Genomic DNA, 16,410 nt, shown 5'->3' on the forward strand with positions numbered 1-16,410 from the left:
GGATTCACACTCAATTATACTGCAAGTAAAAAGTTAAATTTCAATAGTCTGGAGCAAATGATCGTAAATCAATCGAGTGAAAAAATCTCCATTAGCACGCCTCACAAAATTTACAGAACTCACGATCATCATCTTGTCACAAAACCTGAAGAAAAGAAGTACAGTTTTAACTATAAAAAACGCCGATTAATACCAGACACATACGAGACATTGCCCTATGGGTATAAAAAAGCCAGAACAGAATAACAGCCATATTTTTCCCTAATTCCACCAACATCACTTCCCAAAGACGGGGCAAAGAATCAACGCAACACGGGACATGCTTCAACGAGGCCACAGCGGAGACAAAACTCAGATGACATCACCTTGCAGAAACCAGTGGAGAAAAAAAAAGGTATTCAGGTACGTCACATTTGCGTTTCTTTTCTCACCTCACTCTCTCTTGATCAGTTAGTTCGATGTTAATAATCTGTTTTTCTTCTTTCACAGGAAACAAAATAAATATTATCATGCATATTCATATGTTTTATTTTCTCTTTACAGAATTTGTACCCGTCACGGACACGTCTTCCTTTGAAGAAAAAGAAATTCTGTATTCAATTTCACATGCTAAAAATAAATGTACAAAACATGATTCTGTGTTTTATTTCACATCCTAAAATCAAATTCTTTTCATGTACTGCGATTTCAATTTCTTTTTTCTGAATCAGTTTACCGATAAAATAAAATTTCTAAAAAAATGTTTTATGAAAAAAAAGCAAACTAAATTTTTGTTTCAGAACTTTTTTTCGTGTACGAAATAAAAAAAATGTGTGTACAAAATAAAATTCTGTTTCAGAAAATTTTTTGTGTACGAAAAAAAAATGTTTTCAGAAAAATTATTTGTGTACGAAAACAAAATTCTGTTTCAGAAATTTTTTTGTGTACAAAACAAAAAGTTTCAGAATTTTTTTTTATGTACAAACAAAATTCTGTTTCAGAAAAAAAATTGTGTGCAAAACAAAAATCAGTTTTCGTCACGAAACTGCTCCGACTAAATGAATCGATTCATTCTGATAGTGTTGGCAACACTGGAAAATCTCGGTAAGTATCGCTCAGGCACTGACTTACAGCGAACACAACTAGATTTGAACCAACAACCTTAAATGTCTGATTCATCTCTAAATACAGCCAACTAAACAATAAGATTATGTGCATACGTCAATGCTTAGCACTGAGTCAGCAAGGTTTTCTTCAAGGTCAAAGTCGCACACGAAGTAAAAAGATGACAACACAGATTCTTCTATCTTTCTATATGAAACATAAACCTAGTGTAAACTGCTCGCAATGAAATGTGTAATCTATTTAAATCTGCTCGTCTTCTTTTCATACGCGAAACTGTTCGCACTGAAACTAACAAAAAAAAAAATCGAACTCGGGACCAATACATAGTAATCAACAAACTGAACTTCTCAATGGAGTACGGTGACTCATCTCTTATTTCTGATGCGTGAGGTCTCTGCTTCAATCCGCAAGCAAGTAAGTTGATGATGTTTTCTCATTTCATCATTTCTCATCATCGTTTCAAGGGGTACGTTAACATTTCCTGAAACTAGCACAAAGAATCGAACTCGGGACCATTGCATAGTAATCAACAAACTGAACTTCTCAATGGGGCACGGTCGCTTAGCGTTTGTCACTAATGTGTGAGGTCCATGCTTCAATCCTCAGTCAAGGAAGTTCATGTTTTCCCCCATTTCTCATCACCATCGTTTTCGCGGGGAAATTAAATTCAACATTTCCTAAACTAGCACCAAGAATCGAACTCGGGACGATTGCAAGGTATCCATGTTCACACCTAAAGCGGAACAAAAAATGGCCCTCTAAAAGGGAACGAGGTGGACCACTGTATCCATGTTCACCCCTAAAGCGGAACAAAATGGCCCTAAAAGGGAACGAGGTGGACCACCCAAATTTATAGTAATATATATTAGGGTCCAGTACTATGATACCAAATGTTTAAATTTGGCAATTTCTAAAACTTAAGGGGTGGGCCAAGATACCATTCCCAAAAAATTTTCAAGGGGTGCACGAATGTACCTATGTCTTATAATAGGGGATGGACCCCTATACATGACCATATAACCATATAAGATAATAAGACCACATCAAAGGGGATAAATTGGGCCAAAACCCAAACACGTGGTACAACGTATTGCTTACGTTTATATTTTGGCAATTTTATACCCCTAAAAGGGAACGAGGTAGACCACCCAAATTTATAGTGATCTATATTAGGGTTTTATACTATTATACCAAATGTTTAAATTGGGTGATTTCCAAAATTTAAGGGGTGGGCCAAGGTACTCCTCCCAAATTTTTAAAGGGGTGCACAAATATACCCATGTCTTATGAAAGGTAATGGATCCCTGTATACGCCCATATAACTATATAAGGTAATAACACCTCATCAAAGGGGATAAATTAGGTCAAAAACCCCCGAAATTTGAATTTTTGGCAATTTTTTACCCATAAAAGGGAACGACATAGACACCCAATACTAATAGAGGTACATACTATGGTCCTAGGCTACCACACCAAATTTTTAGATTTGGCAATTTCCAAAATTTAAGGGGGATGGTCCTAGGTACCCCTGCCAAAATTTAGGGGGTGGGCCATGGTACCCCTACCAAAATCTAAAAGGGGTGGTCCTATGTACCCCTAGGTCATTGACCTCGGACCACGTAACCCAAAAAATGGGCGCCGGGCGCCCGGGGCGCAAAATTTTGGCGGCGGCGGCGGGCGCAACGCTCTGGAGGGCGGTAAAATGGCCTCAAGTCATGCGATTACTACTTTCATATTGCACCCAGCCTAACACATCAATCAATAAATAAATCTTATTACCCATCTCCAAACTCATGATCCAAGAGAAGGCGTTACCTTCTGCTTCCCATCCGTCTTCAGATTGGAATGAAATTTCACTTTAAAAAATAAAATAAAAATTGAGAAATTTCAGGGGCGTCGTTTGGGAAGGGCAATTTTCCATTAACTTGAGAAACATATACCTTTCTATAAATTGTATGCTAAAGTACTATTAAAATATGAAACTGTTATGTCTTTCGACAATTATGCATCCACTGTAATCCGAAATGAAGCTACTGGAAAATCCCTCAATGAAAAGTACGAGGGTAAGTCAAAAATTATCCGCAATTTTGACATTACTACTCTTAACATTGTTTATTCTGATCCCTGTGATCATTTATTTTATTGTTATGCTGTTGTGGTCATGCTGTGAAAGTTTGATCCTAATTCCTCCATTTGTCTTCCTTTTGCTGCAGATAGATAATGGCCGCTCCATTAGAAGTTTGCATTAAACAGGAACAACGAGCAGTGATCCGGTTTTTGTGGTTGGAAGGTGTATCCTGGGCCTCAATCCATCAAAGACTCACAGCACAATACGGAACAATGTCTTGTCGCAACGGAGTGTCTACAAATGGATTGAAAAATCCAGAAATGGTTGCACAATGGTCGCACGAGGAAGGAGTCGGACGAATGACTTTATGAAACCGAACCCTAATAGCATGTTGGTTTGCACCAAGTCTTTCACTATATTTGATTTTAACTTGCTAGACTTTCCGTGCACTGTACACCTGCTGCAGGCGTTTTGAAAGAGTTACCCGACAATGTCGTAATTTGATTTTCACTTGCTAGATTTTACTTGCCTCGAAGGCTTGCTGTAACTTTGTAGTAAATGTGTCCCGTTTTAGTTTGTACCAACAGGTGGCGCAAAAGTCTAATATTAGAAATCTCCTCGCCAGGCCGCCATTTGCAGTAGGTGCGAAGTGTGTGAAGCATAAAAACAAGTGGATAAATAAGATAATTACGTAAGTATCCAGTATGTAGAGATAATTTATATTTTAAACGTGTATTGTTTGACAAAGTTGTTGAGAAACATGTACTGTGTGATTGTTCGTATACAGTAAATCTTCGGTGTGTAAAAGGAATGCCATGCAATGCAAGTTTATACCTGCAGAAGACTTACTACACTCACTTGCTGAACACCTCGTGTAGACTTGCAGTGCAAGTGGTATCCTTGCAGAGACTTGCGCGAAACCTGCACTAACTTGCTGCCGACTTGCTATGCACTTGTAGTGCAAGTGGAAACTTGCAGTAGGCTTGCTGTGCAAGTAAAACCCTTGTAGAAACTTGCTTTGCAAACTTACCATACACTTGCAATGCAGGCGTGCTGCAAGTTCGAAGAGCGTCAACTAGGAAGTTTGCATTAAACTTGCAGACTTGCGTCATAAGTCTGCTGCAAGTTTGCCAGACTTGAATTGCAAATCTGCTGTAAGTTTGTTGGAAGTCATTTTTGGTATCTGGGAAGTCTGTTGTGGATGATTTTGTTCGCAGAACCATGACTAACTTCCAGACGCTGAGCCACTTCATCAATAGTCACTTGTCTGTCTAACAGACCCATGTCACGTTCACTGCTTGTTGTTCCTCTTTGGTCCAAAATTCTAATGAAGCGGCCATAATCTATCTGCAACGAAGGGAAGACAAATGGAGGAATTAGGATCAAACTTTCAGAGCATGACCACAACAGCATAACAGTAAAATAAACTAGAACAGAGTCAGTATGAAGAATATGAGAAAAGTTATGGCTACATTGAGGATAATTTTTGACTTACCCTCGTAAAATATCTCGTTGGTTTCTGCTGTCTAGATACTACTAGTATATTATACGTTGAGTTTAAAATACAACTGTTATAGTAAACCTACGTAAAGGTCTGAAAGCTACTGTGTATACGTAACATATATCATTTGCAAATACTTGCTCTTGTCAGCTGATACGTGATACTGCATCAAATGCTCTCATTTGACCTTGAGGTACCCAACAAATATCACACAAGTGGAGAGATCCATTTTCACTGCCTCCCCTCCTCCTTCCAAATATCAACAAACAATAACTTATCGTATACGCTTTGTCTATGGGTGTGTTAGTGGATTTTATAGGCAAATAAAGCTACAGCAGCACTCAACAACAAATCAAACAGTATATAACAGTAGTAGAACGGTGGGGAGAGGGGACGTACGGATTGATTTCATTTTTCTTTTTTTTTTTAGTTTCCTTTATTTTTTTCGTATTTTTATAGCATACATCTTGAGTGCTCAATTAATTTGCGTCAATGATAACGTCAGCAAAATATGGGAAAGCCAATGAACGTCTGATTTGCGCAGACAAAGGCATTAAATGATTTTAATCTCACGATTTGTCTGTGTTTTGTGAAAAGAAGTCCTACAATTAAAAAAAAAGAAACAAATGGAGATCAAATATAATCATGGTGAGAAACATGAAACAAAATATGTGCTGATTAATTCATATGTTTGAAATTAAAAAAAAAAAAAACGAAAACAAAACTCTCATTAATTCACTAAGAGGCCCCTCACGGCGAAACTTAAACACCGCTAATTTTACAGCAATTATGTGATACCTTCAAATAGATAAAAGATAATCCAAAAGTGGAACAAGAGCTCGCTAGACAATATTATTTTACATGAAATACCTTTATCACGACTCACTTATCTGCTTTCGATTTTCAGTCATTTAGAAATTCAGCATTTATTTTCGCGTTTTTAAATGCCTGCAAACGGAAAGCTACTTGATGACCCATTATAAAGGTACCTCATGCAAAATAACATTGTCTAGCGCGCTCTAGTTCCAAATTTGAATTACCTTTTATCTATTTGAATATATCACATAATTACTGTAAAATTAGCGGTATTTTAATTTCGCAGTGATTAGGCCTCTTAAGTTGAATTTGATTACTACAATAGTCTATTTTCTTATTTTCTAGCCAACACTATATGAAAAGGGTTTTCATATGACATACCTTGAAATGAAGACATTATTTACATATCAAATAAAGATCTCGACAAATCTTTGAATAGCATTGAGAAAAGAAACCATTTATACAACTGAACTTATAGAACACCAATGCGAAAATATTGTTTTTTTTCCTCCACACTTACAGTTTGATGTGTTTTATTTCTTTGATAATTGAACGTTGCAACATTTTAATATTAAAATTAGTTACAAATACATGTATACAGGGTGTTTCAAAAGAATACCAACAACGTTTTTGGAGGTGATTCCTGACACCAAGATAAGACGAAAAGTATAGACCAACTTTTGTACACAAATGCTTCCTTTTGAAATAATACCCTGCCCAAAACATGAAAAAATAAACTTTAAAGGTCCATAGCTTCAAAACTATGGGACCTACCGTAGTTGGGTCCAGACTTCACTTGCGAACAAATATGTGCGCTATCCAAAAATACATGTTTCAGAATTCTAAGGTACTCACGTAACAATATTTATAGAGGGAGTTAGAGTAAGAATATCTATTTTGAAGTACTCACCAACTACCTCTATAAATATTATTACAGAAGTACCGCAGGATTCTGAAATATGTACTTTGGATAGGGCACATACTAGTTCCTAAGTGAAGTCTTGATACGACTACGGTAGGTTCCATGGGATTGGAGCTATGGAGTTTTAAAGTTTATTTTTTCATGTTTTCGGCAGTCTATAACTCCGAAAGAAAGCATAGGTCATAAAACGTATATATTCGTTAAAATGTCGCATTCATCATACATTTTTCTCTTCTATTATCCCTAGAAAGTAAAAGACAAAAACCTGGGGGAATGTATAATTTATTTGTTGTAAAAAATCTAATTTAATCTTGAAGACTCCAACGGTTTGGGAAATGAAATGAAATCTTTCGGTTTAACATCCCATGATTATGCTCTTAAAGCTGAAGGAGACGGATAATTAAGGCAAGTTATTGTTGATGGAATGTGATTGTAGAAAATGGGAGTACCTCGAGAAAACCCATGGACACGATATTATCCAATACAAACTTACTCGGCCGAGGGTCGAACCAGGAATCCCAAGCTCAATAGGTATTCTTTCTACCAGTGAGCCACCACCCTCCCACGAAAAGCTTCAATTTTACAATGGAAAGAAAAGAAAAGAAAAATGTCAAACGTCTGGCCCTATTGGTTACATTTTTTGTTACATGGAAAATTCAAGAAATTATTGTCTTTTTAAAAATACCAAGATATTTTTTTTTTACCACAAAACTTGCAGATTACAACGATCTCTATTTCTGTTGATTTCTTTAAAATTAAAATAACCTGTCAATCATACATAAAGCAAGATAGTTTTTTTTCCTGTTTTTGGTTCGCACATAACTATCGTATTACAAGTTTGGACAAACATAAAAGACTATGATAAATACCGCCAAATAAACAAATATAACTTGAAATAAATGCACTTCCAGTCACCTCAAGCTATTTTTAGAGCTATTTCCTTAATTTGCGTAACTCATTTAATGGCAAATTAGTATTTAATGTCTCTTCCCAAAAATCGGACAATAGCAAACGTACAAATGGACAAATCACATTATTTTGTGTGAACATAACAATATGCGGTGATGAGCATGCTTTTACGCTCAAACTCACCTATATTTCGAGTTAAACTCAACTCACGTTCACACTTTGAGAAACGAGTTAGCTCACGATAAAACTCAAGAAAAACGAGCGTGCTCATTTACAACATGAACCCTAATAACATGTGGCTTCGCGAGTCCTAAAGTAGAATAATATCTCTGGGATTCAGAAACCTTACTAAGAAATGACTTTTCATTGCCCTAAAGCAGAATAGTACCTGTCCTATTCATAAGCTACACATATGACCTGTGCTATAACATATGCCTTCACTTTGTTCTTAAGCAGGACAACATGTCTGTGATTCACAAGCATTTGCTCCACATTTTTCGGTTTTCATATACATTCCAATGATAACTAGTAAACAATTGAGATGAACGTATTACTAGGTCAGCAATTCGCTTTACTTGCACAATATTTCTAGCAGTACACCAAATACAGAACATGTTCTTATGTTTGTGAAGTAGCTTTGTTGATTTGGAGTTAGTTCGTATGGTGTTGACCAATGATAAGTGCCGTTGAGGATAACGTACTTCCTATCGCATATCACAACTCTGTTCAGAAACGATCATTCTTCCGACGAGACAACACAAAAACACAGATGCTAGCCTGTATTGTATTTTGAGCTACATTCAACTCATGTGTTATCTTTTGTCCCACTTTGTACCGTTTTCTAAGTTGATGGAGGAGTAATCATATGTTATTTAAACTGTAGTTGAACGCGTCTCTCAAGATTCACAAGTTAGTCCATTATCGGCGTTATTTTCACCTTTAGTGTCTTGTTATGTATTGGATATGTCTTGTACACTCATTTACTACACTTCTCCCGAATAATTGTTATATTTTCAGTCCGTTTCACTAGCATGTGTTCCCAGTATATGCTAGTAATACATCAAAGCCCATATAAAGGTATTTGTTGTTCCCATGTTTGATCTACTTTCACTGTGTAACACAGTTCACTACAACCATCAGTGTCAAAGGGAAAACGCTCTCTAACACTTAACTTTCCTTTTTCTCACATTAAAACGGATGACGCAGGGAATAATGCAGTATAGGGCTGCAAATTGGCCGCAATTTGACCAGTATTTTTAACAGATTCAACTATATATTTCCGAGTTTAAAATAGTTATTCTTCATCCGTTTTCAGGATTATGAGCAAGTATTGGTAATTTTGTTTTTGTCAGCTTTCATGTTGTACCAATACAGTACATGGAAATCCGAAGATCACTTTTAGGTGCTGATACATGCGCTGTCGCATAAGCCTGCAGATTAAGCGTCTGAAGCCAACATACAGTATTCATAACTCAGTACGTTTAAACACAATTGTATTCTATTGTCTTCAATGCTATTATTTGGTAATATAATTTTCACATTTTCTAGGTATGCTTACACGAGATAATTTGTCCCATATCTAACCTGGACTATGGAGCGAGTGATAATGAGCAAAGATGAACAAGTAGCAGAAAATATGATCTAAATATGTATCCATCTTCGCAAAATTTGCTGATAGCAACGAAAAATGTGACAGATAATTATAACTGCTAGGTCGATCATCACATCATATACTAGACCGCAAATTTTGCGTTACAATAACGCAAACCAATACGTAATGAGACCCCAGAAGGGGCAAGGACGGTTACTATTTGCAGTGAATATGACAGCAAACTGACTTTTTGTTTCATAGGCACCGACTATATTAGCATTTCGGGTAAGGGCGCCCATCAGGGGAGGCAAGATGGGGCGCTTACCCCCCCCTCCCTTAAAGGAAAATGTACTTCGAAAGATCGAAAACCCAATAGAATTTTTAGAATAATTACAGCAAAATTTGAAACTATATTTGAAATGTCGCTTATGCTTGCCTCCATCTGGAAACCACAACATGGGGGCCCTTGTTCCTGGGTAAAACACCATTCAATTTTTCTCTCTCTTGGTTTTGGCCAATGTTACTAAACACGTTTCAAACAGAAAAATCACAGACTTAGGGTGGTATTCAGAGATAATTCGCTAACCAAGCGTTAGTCACGCCATTAGTTAGTAGTATTAGCTTGTCCTAAGGAGGGTGTACTTTTTGGTATTCAATGTCTGTTTGGAGTTCAGCTGATAGGTTTATTTGAATATGATTAACTCATATAATCCCAATACATCGGACGAGAAAAATAAATGTGGCAACTACGGAAATCTTAACGTGCCCATGCGTAGTCTGCAAGAATGAAAATATATGAAATACGAAATTTCGAAATATTTTCTTTGTGGTCTGACATCACAACTTACAGATAGTTATGAAACCGGATTACAATTAATTTGAGCTCCTCCGTGACTAATCGGTTAGCGTACGCGCCTTTGGCGTAGGAGACCCGGGTTCCATTCCCGGCGGCAGCTCAGGTGGTTCGGATTCCACGTTAAGCAGTAGGTCCACATCTCATAAAGCCTCGCTGCTAAACCGGACGTTAAACTCAAAATCAACTCAACAATAACAATTAATTTCTTGATTTCTGAGGGATGTATTTACAGGAGAAATAAGTAGAAGTCAATTAATATTAGTAACAATAGAAAGATTTATTTATTGATTTTAGAAAGGCGTACGACTCTGTTAAGAGAGCAACATTATACAACTTTCTTACAGAACTTGGAATACCGAGAAAGCTAATTAGATTAATGGAGGTATGTTTAAATGAATCCCAAAGTAAAGTCAGGGTAGGAAAATTTTTGTCCACGAGCTTTCACGTTGAAAATGGCCAGAAACAAGGAGATGCGTTGTCGCCATTATTATTTAACTTCGTTCTGGAATACGTTATAAGGAAAATCAAAGATAGCAACCAGGGCCTAGAGTTGAACGGTATTCACCAGGTTATGGCATATGCTGATAATGTAAATTTAATAGGGGATGATTGGAGAACAATAGGAATGCAGAGATATTATTAAACGCTTGTAGGGACATGGGTTTAGAAGTAAATGCAGAGAAAACTAAATACATGGAAGTGCGTCGGGACCGTAATACAGCAAATTATGGGTGCGTTAAAATATTAAATAACACTTTTGATAAAGTGGATAATTTCAAATATCTAGGATCAATATTAACAGACGAAAATCATATTCACGAAGAAATTAAATGTCGACTAAAAGCAGAGAATTCGTGTTACTATTCGGTTCAAAATCTCTTGTCGTCGCGAATTCTGTCAAGGAATTTGAAGCTTAAAATATACAAAACAATAATCATGCCTGTTGTTCTGTATGGTTGTGAAACATGGCCCCTTACTCTGAGGGAAGAACATAGACTAAAAGTATTTGAGAACAAAAGCCTGAGACGAATATTCGGACCCAAGAAAAAAGGGAATGGGGAATGGCGGAAACTTCATAACGAGGAACTACATAATTTATATAGTTTACCCAACATTGTTAGGGTCGTCAAGTCTAGGAGGCTTAGGTGGGCAGGTCATGTAGCTAGAATGGAAGAAAGTAGAAACGCTTTCAAAGTCTTGAATGGTAGACCAATCGGAAAATGGCCATTAGGGAGACCTAGGCGCAGATTTGAGGACAATATTAAGATGGATCTCGCAGAGATTGGAATACAAAGTAGAAACTGGATGCAGTTAGCTAAGGATAGAAGTCAGTGGAGAGCTTTTGTGAACGCGGTATTGAACCTCCGGGTTCCATAGGCCATAGAGTTAGTTAGTTAGTTAACAATAGAAAGATTATGTTTTGATTATAAGGAAAGATAATTTATTGATCGGTCAGAAAACTGGAAATTTTCTACTCATCTCTCACTGTTCACTTTAAGAAATAGTTCTGCTATTGTAGAGGACTCGGCTTAATAGCTACTTCATAGTTAATTCACCAGATGAGGTGAAATAAAAGAAAGGAATAAAGAGAGGTAATTAATTGCCATATTATTCACGATCAAGGATCTTTTAAAATAGAGGATCTGCCCTTACAACAAAATCTTGGAGCCATGCGTCACAGTTTTGCCACCCCTACCCTGCCCACTCGATCCAATAAGATCGCAATGTTTTGAGCAAACGTAAATGGCGAAAACGAAAATAGCAAATCGGATGTTGGCGAAAACAATAGTGGCCAATCAGACTTGCGGTTGCTCGGTTGTTTTTTGGCTTCACTAATTTAATAGGTTGACGATACATATAGGCAGATCCTCTAATTTATAGCATCCCTGCTCATAATGTAAGTTTATTATAGTTAAATCGTAGCTAAACCAGGGTACCCTCTGCTCTAAATTAGATCATATGTAATTAACTTAGTCAACTACTACGTGCTAATAAGAGATTCTGAATACGCTTCTGATAACCATATGTTAGTCAAATTCTTAGTATAGCGCTAATCATGCACCAAAACAACTCTGCATAAGGCTCTTAATGTTTAAGTCTAGTATTGTTCAATACAAATTTTAGATATTTTTTTCAAATGACGACTCTTCAGTTTAAAAATAATTTTCCTTCGGGTCGCTTTGAAGACATTAGGAGAGTTTTTCTAAATCATAACATTTATAATAATTATATGGTAGCAGACATATTTTTAATCTGCTCCATGGTTCCTTAATGAATACTAACCTTTTACCAATTTTTAAATTCTAACTGAATGGAAACATAATCTCGTGCTCCATTACAAATCGTTTGTGTCAGTACAAATCAAAATTTGTGTTTTTGTTTGCGATAATCGATATAGTTGCCATAATTGTTTGATGCCCTTTTTTTGTTACGTTGCGATCCGCAAATTTTCCAAAGGTTGATACGTGATCGTATACCTGTAACTTTTATTCTATATTAAAGCAAATTTGAAAAAAAAATAATAATGATTTAAAACTAGGATGGCATGATTTAAATAAGTAATTTGAAAAATTTGCCAACAAAGTCAACCTTTTGTACTTCATTTTTTTAAAGAAATACTCTCTGAAAGTAAGAAAGTTGGACTCATCAGACAAGTTTCATCTTCACCTGTCATTTTCATAAATTTTTACATTTAGGCTGTATAAAAAAAATGTTGTATATATAATTTAAATTTGTAATATGTAACAATATCATATAATTACATTGTTAACACATGTTAATTGTCAATGCAATTTTACAATTCTATTGATCTTTATATAAAATAAAATAAAATAAAATAACAGAAATTTGGAAATATTCAAATTTACATTGAATATATTGTGTTACAGCATAATATTAATAACATTATTTGGTGATATAGGTGACTAGAACTTAGGTTTGTATCTGAAAATTTAAAATCTCAATTGATGTAATGGAAGAAAAGAAAATGACGATCTCTATCTATCCTGTATTTGAGCAGAAAATTTTAATAGCAGTCGTACTAAGAAATACAATTATTTAGTTGTGCTTAAGCTGATAGTGTAGTGAGGTGATCGCAAAATTAATACCTAAATTTAAGTGAAAGAAATGGATCACTATATGGAGATTGATCAAATACCAGGTACTGATTTATCAACTGAATGTCTGTCTGACAAAAAGGATTTACGCTTACATATTAATGACTTGCCACATGAAATTTTTCATATGATATTTTCATATTTGTCTGCCAGGGACATATATGAGAAGATACCTCATGTATGTTGGCACTGGAGAACCATAGTGAATGATCCTTTGTATTTGCAAAACTTTAAGGTGCAATTTTGTCGATGTCATGACAGTGAATACATTTCCAAAGTTTTGTCTGGTCTGTACAATGTTGGAGTTTTACATATCACTGATGCAGACGATACGAACATGATTCTCCACGAGGCATCGAGAAATTGCAAGAATCTCAGGTATTTAACTTTAAGTAATCTCCGAGGCTCTGCAATTCAACCGGACCTACTTTTTGAATTAGCACAAAGCAACAGAAATATTTCTGTTTTGCATATCGACGCAGGGTTTCTTACAGTCGATGGACTTATCATGATTATGTACTTTGTCAATTTGAAAGAACTTAGAATCTCAGGATTCTTTCCGATAGGATCTCAGAATTGTGGTCCGTATATCAGAAATATAATAGATAACTGTAAACATTTGCGTGAGTTATATATTCCTCGGTATGGACATATGTTAGACGAGGATCTCGAGTACATTGTTCACAAGAAAAAGCATGAATTGACAGGACTTGAAATATCTTCGCTTCGCTTGACCGATATCGGTTTTGGTAAATTGCAGTTTTGTCAATCACTGATAACACTAGGACTCTATAACAATGAAAGTATGACGTCAGAAGGATTATCAAGCATTGGACAGCTAAATCTTCAACATTTAACAATGACAATGGTTAAAGATCCATCAGCTGCAATCCTAACTAATTTTTTCTTATCTGATCACTTCAGTGGTCTGGTCCACTTAGATCTGAGATGCATTGAAAACTTAGACGACAATTGTTTGAAAAGTATCTCGATCAGGTGCCCTCTGCTGGAATTTTTTGTTATTAATTCCAGTTCATATATAACAACTCGAGGAGTTGAATGTGTTGTGAAAAGCTGTAATCTCTTACGAACTGTATTTCTGTGTAACTTAGCGAATCTATCTGGAATTTTTCTCACCTTAATTCCAGTTCACTTGACCTACTTAGAAACATTAGCGCTATTTGCTTGTCCCAAAATTGGAAAAGAAGAAATTCACTTCTTGAAATCATCCTTCCCAAAATTAAAGATTGAACATGACAAGCCGGGTATATTAGTGCTGTAATAAACTAATGTGTCTGCATTTTTATAAAAATTTAGACTGTTTTTAATTCGATCACGTACCGTATTTGAGCAATAGGTTACATTTCTTACTAAAATGTCAACATTTTTATGAGGTAAAGTGTACAAAATCGTTATAGTAAATGGCAACACTTTACTAGTTTAGAAAATTATGTATAGTATTTATTTCTATTCTAAATAGGTACTGAGTTGCTATATTTAGATCTGTTTGCACACTGTAAATTTATCGATGTGTTTTGTCCTTACTTATACTAAATGTGTACCATGCACATTAATTATATTTGATCTGTACCAGAAGGGATCCGGTTTATAAACCTAATAAATTATTATGTTTTTTTAAATGTGTTAACCACAAATGAATGCTACTACGAGGAGAAGTCAAAAATTGAAGGGACTTTCGAGGAAAGGTACATTTATTCTAATGATAGAAAACTGAAACATACATTATTTTTCTACATAATCTTTCTACACGTCAACGCACTTCTCCCAACGTTTCACAAGGTTTTTGATTCAGTCAAAAAATAAGTTTTTCGGTTGCATCTGTAACCAGTTTTGCACTGCATCAATGACTTCTGTATCGGTTGCAAATTTTCTTTCCTTCAATGGTCCAAACATATGAAAATCGCTTGAAGCCAGGTCTAGACTGTATGGCGGACTGTATCACCATACACCCTCAACAATTTTGAAATTGTCCTCAGTCGTTGACGTCGATCGTCTGCCCGATCTTTCCTCCTCACATAAAGAAGTTCTTCTTTGTTCGAAGCCCTCTATCCATTCGTAGATCTTGCTTCGCGATAAACAGCTGTCACTATACTGTGCTTGCATTCGACGAATAATTTCAGCCAACAAAAAGCGAATCACTGCTCTCATTTTCTCCTTGGTGCAGATCGACAATGGAGCTGCCATGTTTAACAGTCTTCTACACTCCAACGACTAACGCGAGAATAAGAGTGACAAATTGCATAGAGTGTTGCAGACGACACTAATTCAGTGCTTGATACTAGAAGTGTTACCAAACCCTAGTGCAAGAAATTTCAAGTCCCTTTACTTTTTGACTTCCCCATGTAATTTAATTCATGGACATTAATTAGCCATATTACCTTGAGATAATGAACAATATTGAAGAGGCAGAGTGGCTCAGTAGGGCAAGTGAGTGGTCTCAAGATTTTGTCTTCGGGTGATAGCGATGGTTCAGTCGTAGAGTTTATCCCTGGTCCATAAGCTCCTTGGTTCAATCCCAGCTCGCGTCAAGTAAGCTTTTGTGGTGGACAAACACTGCGTCTGTGTGTTTTCTTGGTGTTCTAACGTTTCCTCTCGCTTTCTTCATTCCACATTTTTTTCATTCATTCTCATCATCACCATTTCCTTTAACTTGGCCTGCAAAATCGTGGGATGTAAAACTTAAAGATTTCATTTTATTTTTTCGTTGGGTATCGGATTATGTGGTACAATTCAACAGGAGGTTCTATTCCCCCTGAAGAGCATAGATTTTTGTTAACTGTTCTCGATGTTTCTGTGTTCGTATCCCTGTGGAGCCTAGTAATTGTGAAAAGTGCAAGAAAGTGAAACTAGGGTACGAAAAATGGTAGAGTACTCAATCTACTGTGAGAAGTCCTTTGTTGAATTCTTCTCAAGGTGAGTTTGCGGTGGACAACAAGATGTAGAATAAAGCGGGGGAATGGCGATCACGTAAGGAAATACGTGAAGAGGAAAAACTCCTAGTTGCAGGGTAGAAATTAATGTAAAAATGTATTTATCAAATCTTTTGCTTCAAATTACTGCTTCAATATTGTAGCTCACAGGAAAGAGAAAGGTACAATATCGTTTGTTTTCGGAGGTTGCATTTGATCGGACTTTTCCCGATTTGGGAGAATTCCGATCGTCATTTAGTAAGTATACACAATAAAAAATGAACAAAATTCAACACGAAACAAAGTGTCATCTTGTGATTAATGCACTTTTAGGACATCCTGAGTTCGTTATCTTTTACACTTTTTTTGCAATTCCAATTAACGATTGTAATTATCAGAGAAATGATTTAAAAATAGACACCATTAACAATTATGCTATTTCAGAAGTTTCTTTCTGACAAAACAGTATGTTCGCGTGTTCGTGATATTTGCAAAACTCAAAAGTGAAATTCAAACCGGAATCACTTCCATTGCATTCCGCATGAAGCCAATTACCGCATGCATTGGAGTTATACCAGAGTCTTTGATCTCGCCCTC

General features: G+C 36.0%; 1 protein-coding gene across 1 annotated transcript; it reads left to right on the top strand.

Moving 5' to 3' along the window:
* The first annotated feature begins 12,893 nt into the window (after positions 1-12,893).
* LOC145684570 (uncharacterized) lies at positions 12,894-14,165 on the top strand. Its single transcript, XM_081756963.1, has one exon. The coding sequence runs from the start codon at positions 12,894-12,896 to the stop codon at positions 14,163-14,165; it is 1,272 nt and encodes a 423-aa protein (XP_081613089.1).
* The last annotated feature ends 2,245 nt before the right edge of the window (positions 14,166-16,410 follow it).

This window comes from Thermobia domestica, chromosome 5, assembly GCF_964235325.1.
Source record: "Thermobia domestica chromosome 5, izTheDome1.hap1.1, whole genome shotgun sequence".
Taxonomy (NCBI): Eukaryota; Metazoa; Arthropoda; class Insecta; order Zygentoma; family Lepismatidae; genus Thermobia; species Thermobia domestica.

What these genes read in the sequence shown, in the direction of transcription:
- LOC145684570 (XM_081756963.1), top strand. Translation starts at nt 12,894, where the DNA reads ATGGATCACTATATGGAGATTGATCAAATACCAGGTACTGATTTATCA.